At 44.0% G+C, this 19944-nt stretch overlaps 1 protein-coding gene across 11 annotated transcripts in view; it reads right to left on the bottom strand.

Annotated features, from left to right (window-relative positions):
* The window catches only part of ANO1 (anoctamin 1), a 71723-nt gene extending 61452 nt beyond the window's left edge, over nt 1-10271 (bottom strand). For 3 of the 11 annotated variants that reach the window (XM_056493237.1, XM_056493229.1, XM_056493230.1), the window contains exons 1-2: nt 9829-10019; nt 6533-6653 (exon numbers count right to left, since the gene is read on the bottom strand). In XM_056493237.1, coding sequence (XP_056349212.1) covers nt 6533-6653; nt 9829-9876 — 169 coding nt within the window. In that variant the 5' untranslated portion in view covers nt 9877-10019. Of the gene's footprint in view, nt 1-6459; nt 6654-9828; nt 10028-10207 lie in introns of those variants that run through there. The other 8 variants (XM_056493226.1, XM_056493228.1, XM_056493232.1 and 5 more) reach the window with 6 other exon arrangements.
* Nucleotides 10272-19944: the final 9673 nt, after the last annotated feature.

Below are 19944 nucleotides of genomic sequence, written 5' to 3'. Positions count from 1 at the left end.
GGAAAAGCAGGCAGAACAGTCAAAGAGGGAAAAATATATATAAAAATAACGGGGCTGCTCCAGGACTCATTCAGGTTCCAGAGAAGCTCAGATTCCCTGCCTGTGGATAGCTGAAACATTTTCTCTACCCAGCTCATTGTTTGTTTCTCTAATATCCTCTTTTCTCCTTCCTTTGAACCTTATTTTTTTTTAAGTAATTAAGTAACAAAGACAGCAGTGGCAAGAAAAATGTGCTGCAAAGAAACAGAAAGAGAACTCAAAAAAGGGTGAGAGCTGGAATTAGTACATTGTTTTGGTCTGACAGCAAAACCATACTTCAGAGGAAAGACACTCCCCTGTAATAATCTGGTCATGAAACGTATTTATTTTCCTGCTTACATTATTAAATTACTTCACACATACAATCTGTGGGATTTAAAAGCTTGTTCACATTGAGGTTGAAATATGTTTATAGGGTCCCTGAGTTTATTTGCCACAAGAAAAACCATGAAACTTCCCGCAAACAACTCTGCTCCTGACGGAAAACGTGCTCAAGTCAGTCAATACTGAGTAACTGCTGGACTGAAATCAATCACAAGCTCCCAGGAACTGCTTCAACTGGGTTTTGCTTTAAAGATTTAGTGCTGTGACTGGTGAGGTGCTGAAATCCTCAACTACCATTAGACATTGCTTCCAAACGGGATTGCAAAGCCTCTACCGGAGCAGAGCTCATGAGAAGCTCCCTGAAATGCAGAGATCTTCCACTTCCAAATAGTCCTCAAAACCCCTTACACAGATACATGAATGAAGGAGCAGGGCTGTGCTGCTTGTGTCAGGTGGAGAAAGCACTGTGGAGGGTGGGAAGCTGCTGCAGATTTCCCTTGGACACTGAGGCATGGAAGCTGTCAGGACACATGGGAGGTTCTGCTCAGCTGCCCACTTGCCACCAAACCCAGGGCTATTTGTACACTTAAGTGCTTCTCTGAACGAGGGCTAGAGGGCACAGGGAATTGCAGGACACAGCCCCCCCGGAGCTATTCTGAGAATATGTACTGAAGAGAGAGAAAAAGGAAAGCTTTTATTAATTTATATAATCAAGACAACAAAGGTCTTGTTTTGGAAATGATAATCTGGTTCTTTTAACTGAGAGCTTCTTAGCAAGATGCTACAAAGAGAAATTTGAAAAATTAAATTATTTCATCTGCCGTTTAGAAACTATTAGCTTTAAAAGGCTTAGATTTGATTTCTACGCCTCTGGTATGTGACGATGTTTAAAGCCTAAACCAAAACATGTTTCTGTGCTTCCTCTGATAATCAGTAGATGGTGTCTGGTTTTCATTATCCAACTGTTCATTTATATTGATAGATGGGCTTAAATGGTTAAGATTAATCAAAAATACTTTATCACAACACACAAAAGACAAGTCATTATGGCACTGTAAGAACGGTACCGGTGAGCACAATCTCTCTTGCAGACAATGACTTGTCATTATTTTCAGTGTGTTTGAGAGAGAAGATTCATTCTCAGAAGAAAATGATCAGCTGCAAATTTACAAAATAAGCTACTTAATTTTTACAGTGTGGTGGCACTTCTCAGTCCCTTACAAAGTAAGCAGCAGAGTGAATAAGCACGGCCCAATAGTTCAAACTTCAGTTCTGAACTAAGGAGCACCTAGAACAGTTTTACCCTGTGTGATCTGGGGCAGACACAGAGCACTCTGCTTCTTCCTCACCTACACAGTGCACAGGGTCTTACCCAGGACAAGTTTTCTCTTCTCTCAGCTGAATCCATTTCAAGTGAACTAAAATGACAGTTCTTGTCCTCTGAAGCCTGTCAAACCCATAAATTCAACATATTCATTTTTGTCATATGCCAGAAGTTCTTCAACTTGAATGCAGTGCAAATGGACTGATGGGCTCCCATGATGTCTCCCTAAAGTTTGTGAAGTCCTCTAAGATCTGTGGATACAGAAATACTTTCTAAAGCATATACAAAAGGGCTGGGACATGATTTTGGTGTTCAGCCTCTTAACCTGGGAATTAAAGGAGGATTTCCTGTGTATCCTTAAGTACAATTGTTCAAAAACAGGATCTGTTCCTATTCCAAGTGCTCAAACATCATCTAACACCCCAGGGCACGTGAAGCCAAATATTTCTCCAAAATGACTGAATTTGAAATCCGTAGCACAGGAAGAGTTGTCTCTGTTACCTGAAGTGTGTCCTGGCAATGTACCTCAAGCTGCTCTCTCGTGCCTTTAGCTGGCCTCAGCTTTCTGGCAAATGGATTACTGACAGCAATAGAGATGTAAAGATGAAATAACATTTCAAATCTATGTCCCTGTCAATGTCAATGCTATACCCTAGAACTGCAGGAGCCTGCAAACACAGCCCTGCTAGTACTGATAGCCAAAATCCCAGAAACCTTGAAATGAAAGCTAAGGGTTACTCAATTCACACCCTCAGTACAATCAGTTATGCTGATTTAAAAAAAAAAAAAAAAAAAATTGAGTATGTGGACACTCACTCTTCATTATTCTGCTTGCCACTAAGAGAGATGCTCCCAAGATATAACCTAGCAAAGAAAATGGTGCTCAGCATGTTTTAGCTTAGATTACTTGCCATTTTTAAGGAGTGACCAAAACTACAGCATCTTCTGCTACTGTTGTACAGAGGCAGCCTTAAATTTCACCCAAAGGAGACCTCTATCTAAAATTCCTGATAACAGTCATTTATTTTCAGATCTGTTTGATTCAAGTTTATGTTTGGTTCAGGACAGCAGCATGATGAACTGACTGTACGCCCTAGCAGATTAAATTCGTGAAAATATGTTACTTGAGCTGATTAAAGGAAAGTAAGTGTTGCTTTGGATGTTGGTCTGATGAACCTTAGGGATAGTGTAAGAGGAATAATTGACTGGAATCTCACTTTTATTACTTTAGCAATAAACTAACCTTAAAAATTCTGCTTCTAAATGATTTTGTTTTTAAACTCTTTGCACAGAGCTGCAAGGTCTGACCACATTGGAGGCAGATGCAGAAAGCAGCTTTCCTCTCTGTGCTGCCCATGTTGTGTGACACCTCTGAGGCACAACCTCGGAGCCAGCCCTTTCCCTCACTGACCCTGGAGCTGCAGCTCCTACACCTGGCGAAAATCCTGGAAAAAGTCTGGCTCTACATCCTTACTTTGTGACTCAGGCTCATTTCTGTTTATATTCTTGTGAGCTGAAGAATGATGATGGCTAGTAGCTATATAGATAAATAAAGTATATTAAGTCACAGGAAGTAAAAAGGGAAAACCATTAATTTATTTTTAGAAACCTGTTCTTGCCATTCATCAGAAGAAGAACATCCAAAAGTCTGCAGTGAGATACAAGCATCTGGATGGAGTTTGCTGACCACATACCAGTGTTCAGACTACTCACAGAGAAGCATTTGCCTTCTTTGGACCAGTCCCCGACTCTGTGCCAGGAACACAGGATACAGACAATAATGGAGTAGTTTCCACTAGCAGGAAAGGGTGCTTTCACCACACAGGCTGCAGCTGCTTGGTCTCCTGTTTCCAGTGGCCCTACAGCAGATTCCTCCCTCCAAATGCACCATGGCACCAGGGAGGGCAGGTTAAGATGGGATATTGGGAAGGAATTGTTCTCTGTGAGGGTGGGGAGGCCCTGGAACAGATTCCCAGAGAAGCTGTGGCTGTCCCATCCCTGGAAGTGTCCAAGGCCAGACTGGATAGGGCTTGGAGCAACCTGGGGTTCTGGAAGACGTCCCTGCCCATGGCAGGGGGTGGAACAAGACGATCCTTAAGACCCTTTCCAACCCAAAGCACCCTGGGATTCTGTGACCAATGCTAATCAAAACCAAAGAGGCGATTAAATCAGGAGCTGGATGCTCAGCTCCCAAACACTGAGTGAACTCAGTACACCCACATACCCTTTGCTTCCCCTCCTCTTGCTGGTTTGCCAAAACGGCACCAAACCAACACTTGAAAACCTTTTGAGGCCAACAGCACCACACTCGTGATAAATTTAATGGGATTTGCAAAAAAGCTTCCATCTCTTGCGGCCCAGAGAAGCTATTTTTTTTTCTGGGCTGTCATACCACAAGCATAAAGTCACACCATATTTCAAATCTTTGCCTTCCAAAATCCGGGAAGAATTGTAAGGCACGTTCATTGACATGTCTTGTGGTGCGTGGGCAGCCAAGATGCCATAGTGCAAATGGTCAGACACAAATATGCAACAGGTTTTTCTCTGACTGTTAATGCTGTTCTGGACAAATGTCTGTCATCCTTACTTCAAAGCAGTAAAAACCCTAAAACTCTGAATGATGCTTAGCCCTGAAATTTCCACCTTAGCTCCCTTTCCACTTCTTAAGAAAAATCATAAAACTCCTACAGTATCATGTTGAAAAGTAGTTTTAAAATGAATTCAGAGTTCATTACTTTTACCTCCATGATGTCGCTGAAGTCACTATCTACTCACTTTTCCTATTCAATTTTTAACAATGTGTCCTGAATCTGCTCTGAAAACATAATTTAGTTGCTAGACATTTCCCTTTTTTCACTAATCGAATGCTGCGAAATGTATTTATCTCTCCCTGGCACATTTTCTCTTAATAAACCTTACTTATCAACACATGGATCCCTATTGCACATTGCAAGCTTGTTCTGCAAGCAGGATATCAGCTGACGTCAGTGAAGATGTACAAGGGGCACCAAAATTTTGCAATGTGTTTAGAAAAGAGATTTTTCATGTTTTAGCATGTACTCACCAAGCTACAAATAGAGGGAAACGTAAACCAGCAGAACTGGGAGCCAGGAATACATAACTTAGATTGTTATGTATCACAAATGTCATGATAGAAGTTCAATAATTTACAGGATATGAAAAGAGCAGTTAATGCCTGCAAACCACTTAGGTTTTTCATAACAGAGCTCAAGTTTTAAAACTCCCTCGGAGCACTCACAGTTGTGTCGAAAAAGTCATAGGTGTTTGTGTCAGTGTAAAAAAAGAAAAGGTTCTGCCTTTCAGAGCTGCAGTCTGAAAGGCCATCTCAGCAATTGTATACATTATTAATATACCACTGAAAGGAATAAGAATATACATCCAGGTCCTTGCACAGATAGAGGGCTGCCAAGAATAAATCAGATATGTAGATAAGGTAAGCAGGCAAAGATATTAAAGAGGAATGGCACTGGGTCTGGTGTTACTGCTATCTTTCCATCAGTTCAAATCTGGAAATAGTTTCCGTAAAGGCTGGAAGGACAGACTGCCAACAGAAGGTTCAAAAAATGTGAACTGTGGGAGTCTGAAGAAGACAGTGCAAACACTGGCATATGGGCCAGCCACAGAGGAGAGGCAGGGACAAGCCACTGGAAAGAGCAAAGGGAGCTGGAACACAGAGCACAGGAGCAGCACAAAGACACAGAACAAAGGCGATGTGAGGACGGAGGGGGACGTGTCAGCCGCTGCAGAGAAAGGCTAAAGGATGCAGGGAGGTTAGGGGCCAGGGGGAAGGGCTGGTCCTCCCACCAGGATGTAGTACTACTTTCAGAAATAGAGGGATGGGGGATACAAATCAAAGGCTAAACCAAATAAATAAGAGTCTATTTCCCTGGAGGGTATGTGGGATCGCCCAGGACGCAGCCGTGGTGACTAATGCAGGCCAGCAGAGGAGCTCTGCTTCCTGTGCATTCCAAGCTTTCCGAGCCAGGCAGATATTGTGGTTGTTGCTAAAAGACCCACATTGACCATAAATTACCTCACAGGAACAATGGAGACACCACTATCTCTGTGCTCTTCAAAGCACCAGAACAAAGTGGTGCAGTGTTAGTGGCACTGCTTAGATCTAACAGCTGGCACAAGATGACTTAGCACCACTGAAAATAACCCCGTGACAGGGCCTCAGCAAAGCTGCCAACCCCTGAAAATTTGTCATTTGTAAAACCCCTTCCCTTGGGATTTGTACATATGACAGAACTGCAAGTCTTGTCCTGATCTCCAGTTTGGCTGCAAACATGAGTGAGGTCAGGAGGTGAATAACCCCATGCCAGCTGAACACCTTCTGAAGTCTCTGTAATAATGCAGAGCTCTTTCATCCCACGGTTGCTAATGCGGCTTGTATAATAAAACATGAGGCTGTGAGGAGAAGGGCTTTGTCCGAATCCCTGAAAACACTCACAGGAAATAAGGAGAGTGGTGACTTCTGTTCCTGGAGCTCATCGGACCAGCGGTGCACCTACACAGTGGCCCAACAATTCTACATGAAATGCATGTTTTGATAGTGTAGATACTTCAAATTCCCACTCATCTTGCCCGAGGACAATGCCAAGGACTTCAGCCAGGCTTTTCTCTGGAGCCTGCTTGGTGCCTTTGGCTTTCCCAGATCTCATCCCTGTGCTGACTGCCCTCTGTGGCAAATGAGGATATAGCAGAAGGATCAGCCTTCCGAGGGTACAAGGCAAAAGATTCGTGAGTACCTGGACAACAGGGAGCAGGATGCTGAGCTCTGTGTGGAGGCTAAGGGGATCTCTTTCCCCAGGAGTCACAGACCTTGCTGTACAGTGTGATACAAGCACCTCTTCAGCACTATGATCTCAGTGAGAACAGCTCCTTCCTGCTGGAGAGGTTTCTGGTCAGGGGTGTATCCCACGGGATCTTGCTCAGGATCCAGCTGTGTAAGATGCCAAATGTGTCCCAGTTAGTGCCAAATATCCCCAATAAAATGGGTGGAGGGGCCAAACTTGGCTTTCATCAGCCTTTCACACAGTAAAATCCTCAAGATTTTCAATCCTGTCACATCCTTTCCTTCTCTCCCCAAAGTGATCCTAATTAAAAGTGAGCCTTATTTTCCAACCACAGCATGTCCTCAAGCATTTCCTTTTCTCAAAACTGCCAGAACCCAAAGGGTGCAATTCGAGTCAAAAGGGACATTTTTCCCTTCCTGAGGCCAACAAACACTGCTATTTCCCAGGGTCACTCTGCTGCCTGCCTTCTGTTTTGGCATATTGCTCCCTCCCATATTTCACACCACGCACCCATGTAACCTCCACATGTGGCCCTAGAGATCTGCAGCATCTTCCCAGCCCATCCACCACACCTGACTCCACAATGGTCCATTTCCCAATGCCCTGCCAGAGCTCCCAGTGATTGCCAGGCTGCCCTGCTTGCTGCCAGCCTGGGGCAGGACAGGGAATGCTTCCCATGGCACATGCCTGCAGACCAGCACAAAGTCAGAGCTGCTGCCCCGGCCGCATGCACGTTCACCCCCAGGAATTAATAACTTATTACGACAAATTAATATATTAAATCAATGATGGGCATGACTGCAAGTTACAGAGCTGGAAAAGAAGTCCTAATTAAATCGATACAGTTATTAGTCCCTTGTCATCCCTGATTAATTATTAGCTTAATATGCTCCATCATTTTCACTGTTAATGGAAAGAGCTGCAGTGCTACCAGGGGAAGCTGGGCAGTACACACCAGAAACCTACAGAGACAGGCTGGAACTCCCAGCTCTGGATTGAACAAGGTCTTTCAGAGAAGAGGGGAAGAAACATTTCGTTTTTTGGAGTGCTGGTCTGAGAGCATTTAAGTTTGTTTTCAAAGGGGGCAGATGTTCGTTCAGGGGATTTTTGACTGCTGAAAGGTTAAGGGGTAAAGACTTGACTCCTAAGTCAAGTCCCAGGAACTTGTCCCAGTTCCTCCAAGCTTTTCTCTGCAGTGACAAGATATCATCACGGTACTTTCAGAAGCCAACATGCGCCTCCCTTGCCCCAGAGCCCACCTCAGTTGTGACCCTCACCCCAACCCCACCAGATGCACTCATTACCCCAGGGCAGAGAGGAGGAGTGGGCACATAATAAGCTGCCAGGCATCAGCTGTGGTGCCTGGCTCCTCAGGGCACAGATGTAGCAAATGGACACCTGTCCTTTCATGCCACCGACAGGGCCAAAAATAATGTGCTGAGGTCACTTTTCTCCTTGGTAGTGATAAGTGAAACAGTACTTTGGATTTAGGCAACAGACAGTATTTACCCAGAGCTTAGGGGAGCACAGCTTCGCTTTGGCTTTGCTGTCTTCCATCATCCTTGTGCTGCCCCCAGCCTTTCCCTAACTCCTTTGCAAAGAGCAGGTTTCCTTTGCTGTCTGCAGGAGGATTTTTTTGAGTGTAAAAACTTCAAGGATGGGTCTCTATATGTCTCTCCAGCAAGTCACGAAGAGACATTGTACCACAAATGGTGCTATGTCATTAGACAGGAGTTTTGTCTTAGAAACAACTTTTACAAAGCTCTTTTAGATAGATTATCAACAGAAATACAAACACATGCTGCCAAGAACAAAACTGCTCATTGAACTCATCAATGAAGTTGTTCATATTGCTAAGGGGTGATTCAGTAAATTAAATAATGTCACTGTAAGAGACTGTGCTTCTCAAAGATAAAAAGCCACTCAAACGATTTCTCAGGACTCTCACCACCCTATCGCTGCGATTACCTCGTGATAAATTGCCACCTGCCCCATGAGTAATAGTAGTTCCCAGTGCCATTTTATCATTTAGTCCTCTTACTGATATCTCTGTTAATGTACTGCCACAACACTTCAGCTTCCCATGATCTACTTGCCTTCCACTGCAGTTGTGCAAAGTTGGAGCTCCATATTCCCAGAAAGAAGTTAAAGTGGGACAACCAGTGTCATGCAGAACCTCTGTCCCCTGATCCTTAGATACAAAACCCACCTGTTTTGTTTCAGACATTAATGAAAAATTTCAAATTCTGAGTGACCGCCAGCCTAGATTTGATGAGTAAACAGCATTTTTTCTAGAAATGGGCTGAACTCCAGTCAAATACCTGGCTATTTAATGAGCAGACTCTAGGATAACGGTTTTCATGGGAATCCAAAAAGAAAGAGTAAAGAAAAGGGCTCCCTGCGCTATTCTTAGCTGCAAACAGCTAGATTTGGAATTTTGATTGTAAAGCATGGAATTTATAAATGGTGCCATGCTAAATTTACTTCATTTGTATACAATTCAGCTGGATAATCAGAAGTGTTCCAGTATGTTCCCGGTTAGCATCCTGGTTCTGGTTTTATTGTCTCCAAGTTGGTAGAAAAAATGTGTTCAGTGCTTGCAGAATTTGTGTCCCAGTGCGTGTGCAGGAAGGTTTTCCATACACAGATTTTATATAAATGCGCATGTGGGTGCACATGCATGCACACAGACACTGAGCCGTGATTTATTTCCAGAGGCAAGTGAAGGAAATTCCCACCCCCTACCATTTAAACGATCTGCTCTTTGGCTCCAAACATTCTGCAACTTCTCAGCCAAGGAATGTATTTTCCCCTTCCAATATATATAATTTATTTTGCTGCACATATTAGTTAATGATAGCGAGATACATGATGTAGTCAGTCCTGTAAAAATATTACTGACAATCTCAGACAGATCCATTTCATTTAGTAAGTTGGGGGTTTTTTTAGCTCGTTTTCCGCAGCACGGTGTGAATTAACAGCAATCATCAGCTGAAGGATTTGTCACATATACTTCTTACTTCGGCAATTTTTCATAATTAGGTTGGCTTCCCGCGGTTAGACGAGCTTTTAATTATGATATTAATATAGGTTAGAAGGACTTTACACTGTTTTACGCTTCGGTGGCGGGGAGGTGGGAAACGAGCTATTTCGTTTCACCGGTACTCTGCGGCGATTATTTCTGGATTTTTAAAAATAGTCGATAAAACGCTAATAATAAATCCCTTATCGGGGCACCCGGGGCGCCGAGCCCGTCCCTGGCCGGGCAGGAACGCGCCCCCATCCCGCACCTTCCCCAGCGCGGCGGCGGCCGAGACTTACGCGATCCCCAGGGCGCGGCGGCCGGCAGCCTGCGCAGGTGGATCTCATCCTTCTCCATCGCCCGTCCGAGCTCCGCAGCCCGCCTGCCACTCGGTACCAAAGTGAACTTGCCAGGATCTCTCCTCGCTCCGCTCCTCCTCCCTCGTCCCCCCCACCCCCTGCTGCCGGGGCGGGCACGCTACTCCGGGAGCGGCTCCGCGCAGCGCCCCGCCACCCCCGGGCACACTTTAAATACGAGCGCCGGGCGGAGAGCCGGCCCGGCCAGCCGGAGCGCGGCCCTCCGCGGGGAGCCGGCCCTCCTCCTGCCCTGCCCTCCCTCCCTTCCGTCCCCCGGTGACGCCGCTCTCCCCGCGCTATCCCCGCGCTATCCCCGCGCTACCTGCGTTGGCGGCGGCGGGGCTGACCTTGGGCGCGGGGCGGCGGCGCCGGAGCGACGGCGGCAGCTGCGGGCGGGGACAGCGCGGCCGCGAAAGGTCAGCGCGCCCTGCGCTGCGGGAGCGCCCCCGCCGCGCCCCGCACTCGCCGCTCACTTCGGAACCCCCCCCGCGCCGCTTCCTAGTTTTTTGTTTGTTTGTTTGTTTGTTTTTTGTTTTGCTTTGGTTTTTTGCTTTTTCTTCCAGGAGCTCCCGCACCTTCCCGTTTTTCCCGAGGTGAAAAGGAAAACCGAGGCTGGGTCTGTTGCTGAAGCCCCGGGATCGCTCCCCCTCGCCCAAAGTGCGGGCTGGCCACTCCTCGTGTTTCTCACAGCCTCGATGGGAAAGGTGACGAGATTCCCAGCTGGGAGAGCAGGGATAAGTTTCTCCACCCTGCCGGCAAGTGGGCAGCCAGGGCAACTTGTCTCCTGGGAAAGCTGCTTCTCCCAGGTCTGGTCCAGGAGAGATGCTCTGAAGGTCGCCTCAGACACCAACAAACTCAGGCCCTCAAAGAACGATTTTTAATTTTTTTTTTTTTTAGAGATGTGAGGTGTAAAATAGCTGGAGCTCGCTTTTTACGCCTCCCGCTGTGTAGCTGCAGTATTTGTACAGGGGTTTGAATAGGATTTCAGGCTATTCCCCTTTTCAGTGCCCCACAGGGATTCCCTGGTCTTCTCCAAAGTTACAGCCGTGCTGTGCTGCAGAAACCCACTCAGGCAAACCTGACACAGATTTATGTCCCCCATTCCTTTGACTGTTTTCTCTCTTTTTTTTTTTTTTTATTGTAATCTCGGAGCAGCACTTAACCCTCAAAAATGCAAAGCCAGGAGTGTGCAAGGGCTCTGCCAGAAGGAAAGAGGCTCAGCAGGCTTCCCAGCTCCTGGCAGGCAGCCCCTAAGAGTCCCACATTTTCAAGCCCTCTCACTGTCATGCTCCTGCTGTACCCAGACCCTTCCTGGTCCCCTTGCATCCAGGGAAATTGCAGGGACGTGGCTGAACGGCATCTTGCTGGTGGCACTCACCTCCAGGCTACGGATCGCAGTTCTAATTCCTCTCTGAATTTTCCTTTGCTACTGAAAATGTAGTGGGATAAGGCTTAGGTATCTTTGTGGGGCTATATACTTGGAAAAGTGCATCTTTCCTGGGTTGGTTGGGGGTTTGACGGGAGAGGCAGAAAACACAGTGTGGTGAATACATAAACAAGGGAATTTATGCATATGGACTTTTCCTTCATGGAATATAAACCCCAGGGGCCCTAAGTCCAGACAGTTTCTGACTACATTTCCTATCTTATTTACTCCATTTTAACTTTTGGGCTGGTTTTGGGACAATATGGATCAGACTATTTTTACAGTGCGCATCACTGGGTTTAATTTTAGCAGAGGAAGGGGTGAGTAGATTGTGTTGCATTGAAGCCTCACTCAGCAGCTCACTTAACCCCCAGATCAAAGGCACTTGGGAACATGCTCTTTTCCCTTCGCCTATAATTAATTTATTTTGGACAGAGATCTGCGACAGACCCAAATGTGGGCACAGGACCAACATATATATTTGTTTTACAAATGTGAGACACAAAGAGATATGGGAATTGTGCTGGATTCCAGTATCCCATCTCGTTGTGACCACAAGCTCTGTAAGCATCTTCTGGATAGAGCTGGGCTGGGAATTCAGGCTGAATGTATGCAGAGGGCCTTCATCACTGAAGTGCCACCTTTCCTGGGGTTACTCCCTACTGAAAGCCAGAGGTAGATCAGCTGATTGATGATTTCATTTTGTAGGAAGTTTTAGTCTGACAAGGCAGATTTTGAAAATTAGGTGTGTATTCCAGCTTCACACCTGAAAAAAAAAAAAACCAAAAAACCCAAAGCTGACATTACTGCCTCATTCGAGGTGTTTAAGTCTTAATGAGCAATAACTTATCTTAGTGTCCTGAAAATTAAAATACATTAATTGCCTGGTACATTTTTGGAAGGTCCTAGGCTGACATGGCCCAGATTTGAGTGGAAATGGAAAAATCTCAGCGCAGTGTGGAACCTGTGCTCCACCCAGTAGCAACGAGAGGCAGGACAACCAATTCCCATCTCACACCCCTAGATGATTTCTGGAAGATCCTTTATCTTCTCTGGAGAAGCCCATTGCTGGAAACTGCGGTAAAGTTAACAGGGAAACCAGGAGCCTGGACAGAGCCTACCTGACCTCCTGCACTGCTTCCCCACACTATTCCTTTTGCCTGTCAATATTCCCTCCTCTGTGTGGGCATATGGACTTTGTAATTGGGCTAACAAGGGCTGTACCTGAGGTGACAGAACCGTGCTGTGGGACTGCTCAGGCTCCAACAGGCACAGAGGAAATTTGTCTTCTCAAGAGCCCCACAAACTAAAATAGGCTGCTGGGATGACAGGAAGCAGAGACTCCACTTCCAGTTTTCTTCCTCAGCCTGTGATAAAACCAGTGTGCCATCTAAACACATACTTGTGAGAAGAATGGCAAGGGGATGGAGAACCCACTGTCTGGGCAGTTAAACAAAAATGCTCTCCCAACAGTGAGGAAGGCGACAGCAGGGCTTGGTACCCACACCTGCAGTGAGTGCTCTTGCTGGAAATAATTACAGTCTGTAAAATGAATAGTGTGCCTTCTGAACAATAATAATGCAGCTCTGGGCTGCTGTGTTCTGGAGCTGAGTGGAAGCTTTGAGTGCTCAGGATGCTTGTGCTCTGAGGAAATGCCTGTGTATGGCACCAGCCCCAGCACCCCGAATGGCAAACCAACCCAACCACCCTCCCCTCTGCCTTGAGTTGCCTCTGGACAATTTTTCTGAGGCCTTTTACATTTTTAAGGGGCGCTCAGTGAAGACAGGGATCCACTGCAGCTCTGCTCTCAGCTGGGGCACCCAGAGATAAGAGCCCATATCCCTGGCAGGCACCCGAAGCAGCATGAACACAATCACATGATGGTGAAACAAACCCTGGCCCTGGCTGTGACAGCAGCACAGCCCCTGCCCCTCACAGTCACTGCCACGCACAGCACACTCCCTGGCTGTCATGGCCTCACAGACAAGGATATTGTATAGAATCAGAGAACCCTAAAACTGCAGCAATGCGGGAAAGGTAAACACGGAGTGGTAAGACACAATATTAAAGCTAAGGTATGCCCAGAGGAATTAGCAGGAGGCAAGATTAAATAAAGAGGATGAGTGTTTATTCCATTAAATTCACTGAAGCCATAGGATTATTAAGTAAATTACTATATACTAGTAAATAGAACAAAACTATATACAGAATACACAACATGTTACATTGTCATAAGATACAAGTCAAGCCATTTTTTTTAAGGGATGAGAAATATATATGAAAAATAGCTCCAATGGTGTCTACAAAGGAGTCTGGCTGTAATTTTCAGTTTAGCAAGCTCTCAAAGCTCTGATGGTTGGAGAGACATTTGTGGGGATGTTCTATTTCTAATCTCCTTTCCTTGCTACTTACCCCTGACAGACAATGGGTCCTGGGTAAGGTGGACCTCAGAGTACAACAAGTTCTTTTGGCTCTATAGCACTTAGCATTTATGTAGAGCTCATGTACCCAAAACACAGACGATTTTATTTGTTTTGAACACATTCAGGTCTGTTACTTCTGTAACCAGTCTCTGCTTCTTTTTTTAATTTTTTTTTTTTTTTCTGATTTAAAATTTTGCAAAGCTCAGTGAGAAAAATGTTACTGCTTGTAAATAGTAATGTCCAGGAGGAGCAGGACTATTCCCTTTCTTAAGTCCCCACGAAATACTTCCAGCAGTTACTTTCAGCCGCGAATCTGGGAAACACCGGGTTTTCCCATCAGTGCTGCCGAAGTTTCCGAGTGTCGTTTTACAGTAGTTAGAGGCACCTCCCACTTCTTCCCAGTGCAGTTTGCAGCTGAAAGGAGCAGGAGCCGAGAGCCCCGGCAGGCCTTTGAAGTGAATTTGGGAGATGCTGTAAGGAGAATATTTGACTCAGCCCCAGTGAGTCACAGCCGCTCCCGCTGCTCCGGGAGGGAAAGTTGAACAGCTGTGACACAGCTGCACCGGCCAGAGGGGCGGGGAACGAAACGGAGCCCACTCCCAAATTTTTAAACCCTCTGCTATTGGAACCAGTCGCCTTCTCTGTCCCAAAGCTGATTGAACCGGAGTCAAACTATTGCTGATGTGAGTTTCCTTGTGGTGAGATAGCCATCATCCATCTCCAGCTCCTGTGGGATTCTGGTGCTCTGCTCAAAATTATCCTTGCATTTAGAAAAGTTTTCCCTAATCCCAAGCACTTCTTGCTATAGGGCAAGACAATTGGTCCGTGGCCATTTCCATCAGACACAGCAGTGTGTGTTGCCTGCTCTTTGATCTTTGTGACTAATAGCAGCACAAATTGATTACCTTCTTGAACTGAATCTTCAGGTAACCATGAGAGCAAAAATCAGAATGCTAACGTTTTTGATTTTTTCTTCTTTTTATTTTTTTCTCAAAAGCAAAAATCAGCTCACAGTGTTTCCATCTTCCAGCATGTTACAACCTGCATCTGTGTCCGTGGTCTTCGGCAATAAAGGTAAAAAAATGATACAAAATCACTTAGTAGAGTTACCTGTAGAGCTTTAGTCACTTGAATCACAAAGAAGAAGAAAGGGTGAAGCATTTACTTGTGACTCCACTTGCCACTCTTTGCTTTTATAGGAGGCAGCATCTCCCTCAACACACATTTAGTCCAGGTGTTTACTGCAACTTCACTTTGAACCTGCAATGGTTTCACCATTTGTAACTGAGGCAGCAAAGCCTTTTGTTGTAAAATACAGAGAGGCATTAACAGTGAGTCAGGTTAATACTTTAAGTGGCTTGGATACTGGAAGGCTGCAGCTATAGTCGTTCTATAGCAGATTTAGCATGGAGAGACAAGGTTTTAACACTTCATTAACTGTGATGGGAGTTTTGCCTAAGAAGAGATGGTTTTCACATGCCAGGACCTAAATATTTCATATCCTCCTTCCTTATTAGCAGATATCCACTAAAACAGCTCAAGATTTGTAATTCACTGGAGATTTCAGACTCTGTAAAGCTCAGAGTTCTGACAGCACTTGCCAAAGAAGGTGCTGGTTCTTCCAGCCCATCCATAAGACCATCTGCTCTCTAGGATAACAGAGATCACACCCAGACACCCAACCCATGAGGTTTTGCTCCTTGTCCATCTCCCACCTCCTAAGTAGCCAGGAACCCAGATTGATCTCCTTTTCCTGAAAATGCTGCACAAAAAGTAGCAAATTTGTACTTCTGTACATAAGTGCAGACCTGAAGCTGCAACAGCACCAGAGTTTGCTCATATATATATATATATATATATATATATATATATGCTTTTTCTGATTTGAATTATGGCAGTGCAGCTCTCAGTGGTCTACATACAGCAATTACCTACAAATATTGTAAGGCCTTTCTATGAGACATCACCAATGAAATTACACGTAAGACTGTCACTGAAATGTAGGTTTAAATTCTGTACTTTCATATCTTCAGTTGGAACTGGTCATTACATCTTTTTGTGTGTTTCATTTTTTGGGTTTTTTTTTAGTATCCATTGTTTATCTCCAAGGTGTTTGTGGTTTAAACACATGAATCATGAACTGAGTTGAGATCTCTGTGAAGACTCCCTGGAAACAAGAGGACAATGAGCTGAGAATCCAGTCTGGAGCTGAGTCAGAGGCAGGTTCAGAGTCATTCACCAATATTTTCCAAAGCACAAATACCTATGACCTGCTTGAGAAACTGTGAGAGTGGTGAGCTGGTTAAAGGAACAGCTGTGTTCACTTTTTCAGCCTCAGACATCTGTGTTTCTGCAGGACAGGTGCTGAAAGGAAGAAACAGAGACAAAATTGAAGAATTGCAATCACCTCCCTGAGACAGATCTTAGCAAGAGAGAACATCACCTGGAGTAGCTGAGTCCTGGTCAGGTAATCAGGTATGACTATGTCCTCATGTGCATGTGTTTGAATATCAAATGGATCCAGGAAAGAATACAGACCTTTTTGTATTGTGGTTTGAATCTATATAAATAAAATAATGGAGCAGTGGTTGTTTCCTGGTGAGGCTGAGCACTGCATACCTTCCTGCATGCTATCTGTAAATATAAGTAACCTGTCTATATCCAGATGGGTAATCAGGATTAACAAAGCCAGGCCATTTGTTACTGTACACAAACATGCCATAAAAATGCACTGCTCACAGCAAACACTGGTGTTTGAAAAGCATCACTCTGTGATCCCAACAGCTCCAGGAAAAATCAGGGTGGGAAGGCAAGACAGAGCCAGAAGAGATGACAAAACCAAGGTGATGCAAAAGCCCAGAGCTGTGGGCTAGGTTTAGTAATAAGAGGGGGTGCTGGACAAGAAGGGAGAAAAAAAGGTGATTAAAAAACGTTTGTAAAGTCCTCGTGTCTTATTTGGTGTGACTAATCCAAAGCCAAACTCCTCTGATGAGCTGTTGCCTCCTGTCAGGAGCTGTGACATCCAGACCATTCCTTGAGCTCTAATGCCACCTTCTCCATGGAATCTTAATAAATTTTTTTAATTGGACCACTTAGGAGTGAATCTGTCATGGGAGAATTTTCTTGTAGCTCCCCTCCAGACTGTCAGATCTGTCTGCAAGAAAAGAAGAAAGGGTGTTCCACTGCTATTTTTGTCAGGATTTTGTCAGGTCCAAGAGGCACCACATAAAGGAGCTTTCATTTTCAGAGGTGAGCTTGCATCACAGCAGCCTCTTGCTGGCCACAGATGAAAACTGAATTTGAGTACGTTCAGGAAGTTCTGTGTGCATCATTTATGTAGGTCAAGGTGGGAAATAGACACATTCTGGTGATTCTGGTGATTTCTTTTCAAGAACAGCTCTTGAATGCTCCCTTTCAAAACAAGGGTTTTCAACATATGTAATAATTCTTTGGCCTATTTTATCAGCTACTCCAATTATAAAAACCAAGTTATTTTTATATATATAGTTTATATATATATATATATATATATATATATATAAATACAGAATTCTTTTATCTGAAAAGCAGGTTGAATTCCCATGGGAAGATGCCAGCACATATCCTGAGGGTGAGGATATCAGCAGCTATGAGGTGAAGGACTTGGCACAAAGGCTGAAAGGGACCAATGACACAGGAGAAGAATTTCCAGTGGCTCATTCTCTCCTTCTTCCCATGTACAACCTACACGCCCAACAATTCACACACCTTAAAATATTTTTACCTGAAAACAAGTCCTCATATACCTTTCACCATCAGATCATGAAGAGTATTATTTAGTTATTGATTATGGACAATAAGCCTGAACAGAATAAAGAGAAGAAATCTCAATGTTCTTTCTGAATATTTTAAAATACTTTAAAAAATACACTTATTACAAACTTGTAACTTTAATTTAGCAGTGGGTTTGGGAACATCTGGACATATGTAAAAACAATCCTGAAAAATCACAAGATAAAACTATGTTTTCAAAAAAGGTTTTAAAGTATCTTTTTTTCCCTATGCCCTAATTCTCACCTATTACCTTTCTCAGGTAAAGTTATTTAGTCTCCATGAATCTTGCACCTTATGTGTACGCACAGATGCAATTGATCTTTATCACGTTCTTTTAAACACGAGGGGGCACCAAAAAGCCAGACGAGCAAGATAAAAACGGTTCCCATACAATAAATCAGAAAAAAACCCTGTAACAACTCTTGATAGCCTTGTCAAGTGAGACAGATTTTGAAGGGGGAAAAAAGGAAAGCAATGCAATGTTTTGTCGTTCCTTCATCTGAAAGGACTGGGAAAGTAATCCCTGCCATGTGCATCTTTTGCTGCCTCCTTTCTTTTACTAGCTAGGATATGGATTATTTCCCACCACAGATGGTTCTCAAGGAAGGTGGAATCCTGTGTCCATGGTTTTAGAAGGGAGGAATCCAGTCTTGAAGCCAAAAGATGCCAAATACCCCCTGAAATGCAAAGCTGAGACAAAGGACTGTTAGATCTTTTAATTCTTTTTTACTATAGAAACATCAGTCATGCTTGTGTTACTAAAATTTCCAGCCCTTTTCCAATCAATTTGTGTTTCCATAATAAAGCTAACTAGAAAGGAAGTTTAGATATTTAGAATAAGGTATGAAAGTTCTTCATGTCGTGTGATCCCATCTGTTGAAATGTGGGTGTCTACACACACAAACCAGGGAAATTTTCCCAGTGCCGGGAGAGAGCAGGAGACCCAGCATGGTGTAAATTCCTAGAGTAGAGCTGTGGTGTGAGAAAAGTGCTGCTCCATCACCTTTCTGACTGCTGAGGCTGCTCCATCACTTTTGTACTGCTGAGGCTGCTCCATCATCTTTGTACTGCTGAGGCTCCACTTTTCCAGTTCTTCCAGCCCCGCACAAGGTCTGGGGTCAGGCTGCGGAGTTCAGTGTGTGACAGATCACTGCTATTCATCCTGCTCATAAAAGGGAACAGAATTCAAATGAATGCCATGTTTCATTGCAATGAATGAAAGCAAGGCTCCTCTGAGGCTTCAGGGAATGGCTTTGGCAGAGTGTTTTTCTTTCTAACTTTTCCTTTTTTTCTCCTCTTTAGACTTCAGATATTGAAGGTTTCCTCCCGAGGAGTTTCCTACTTTCTTAGGTGCACTCTTGTTCTTCCTGGATTATTTTTATGTCCTCCTAACTCTCAAGGTAATTATCCATCTAGTCCTTCCCTCTTCCCAGCCTAAACAAACATTGGTAGAATGAGTTTTCAAAGGAATTAACATTTTCCATCAACATGAGGTCAACATGAGGTCTCAAGGAACACATCCCTAACTGAGAGCTCGTTTAGGTGGATTCCTTAAGTCAGTGAGTGGCAATCACAATGAGGATTTTTTTTTTTTTTTTTGCAAGTGTTAAACTGTTTTAACTAGTTTAAAATCCCAGGTGAGCCCTGCATGGAGTTAAAATGTATTTTCTGTGTAGTCAAACCATACACAGGCCGATTATTCCATCCATGAGATGATGGCCCAGATATAAAGGTTTCAAGCTCCTGTTATTCTGCTTGGGAAAATGGTTCTACAGTGACACAAATCTCTTGGTTAAGATTTTCCTGATAACTGACTTTGTTTGGACCTGCACAGGACTGCTGTTCCCATTCTCTGTGTTCATTTAGCTTATGAACTCCCTGTTCACTGCTGTGTTTGTTACCTTCTTAATGTAGGTAAAAATGTTAATAAATGGTTTCCAAAATAAGAGAACTCTTTGGGCTTTGTAAATATATATTATATATATAAATATATACATATATAATATATAAACATAGATACATAATATATTATAATATATAATATATGATATATAATATATAAATTTTATTACATATATGTTGAAGATATCTATCTATATATGGATAAAACACAGGAGAAGGGAGTCATAAGATGTGAATCATTTTCACACCATTATCTATCTTGTGAATGAGTCAGTGAACTTGACTGTGCATTATTCTCGTGTGAATGTTTGCCTTGTGCATTACTGACAACAGACCCAGCTATAAGGAAAAACCCATCACTTCTGTAAACTTGAGGCCAAAGCCTGGCTTGTCCAACCTCGACGTCAGGGCTTCCATTGCACTTCCCAGCCCTTAAAATCAGGGGAGTCTCTGACTTGATGAAATTTGTAGGTGGTGAGGGGCTTTTTATTCAGT

The sequence above is a fragment of the Oenanthe melanoleuca genome, chromosome 5 (genome assembly GCF_029582105.1).
Source record: "Oenanthe melanoleuca isolate GR-GAL-2019-014 chromosome 5, OMel1.0, whole genome shotgun sequence".
NCBI classification, from domain to species: Eukaryota; Metazoa; Chordata; class Aves; order Passeriformes; family Muscicapidae; genus Oenanthe; species Oenanthe melanoleuca.
This window is presented reverse-complemented; position numbering and strand designations above follow the sequence as displayed.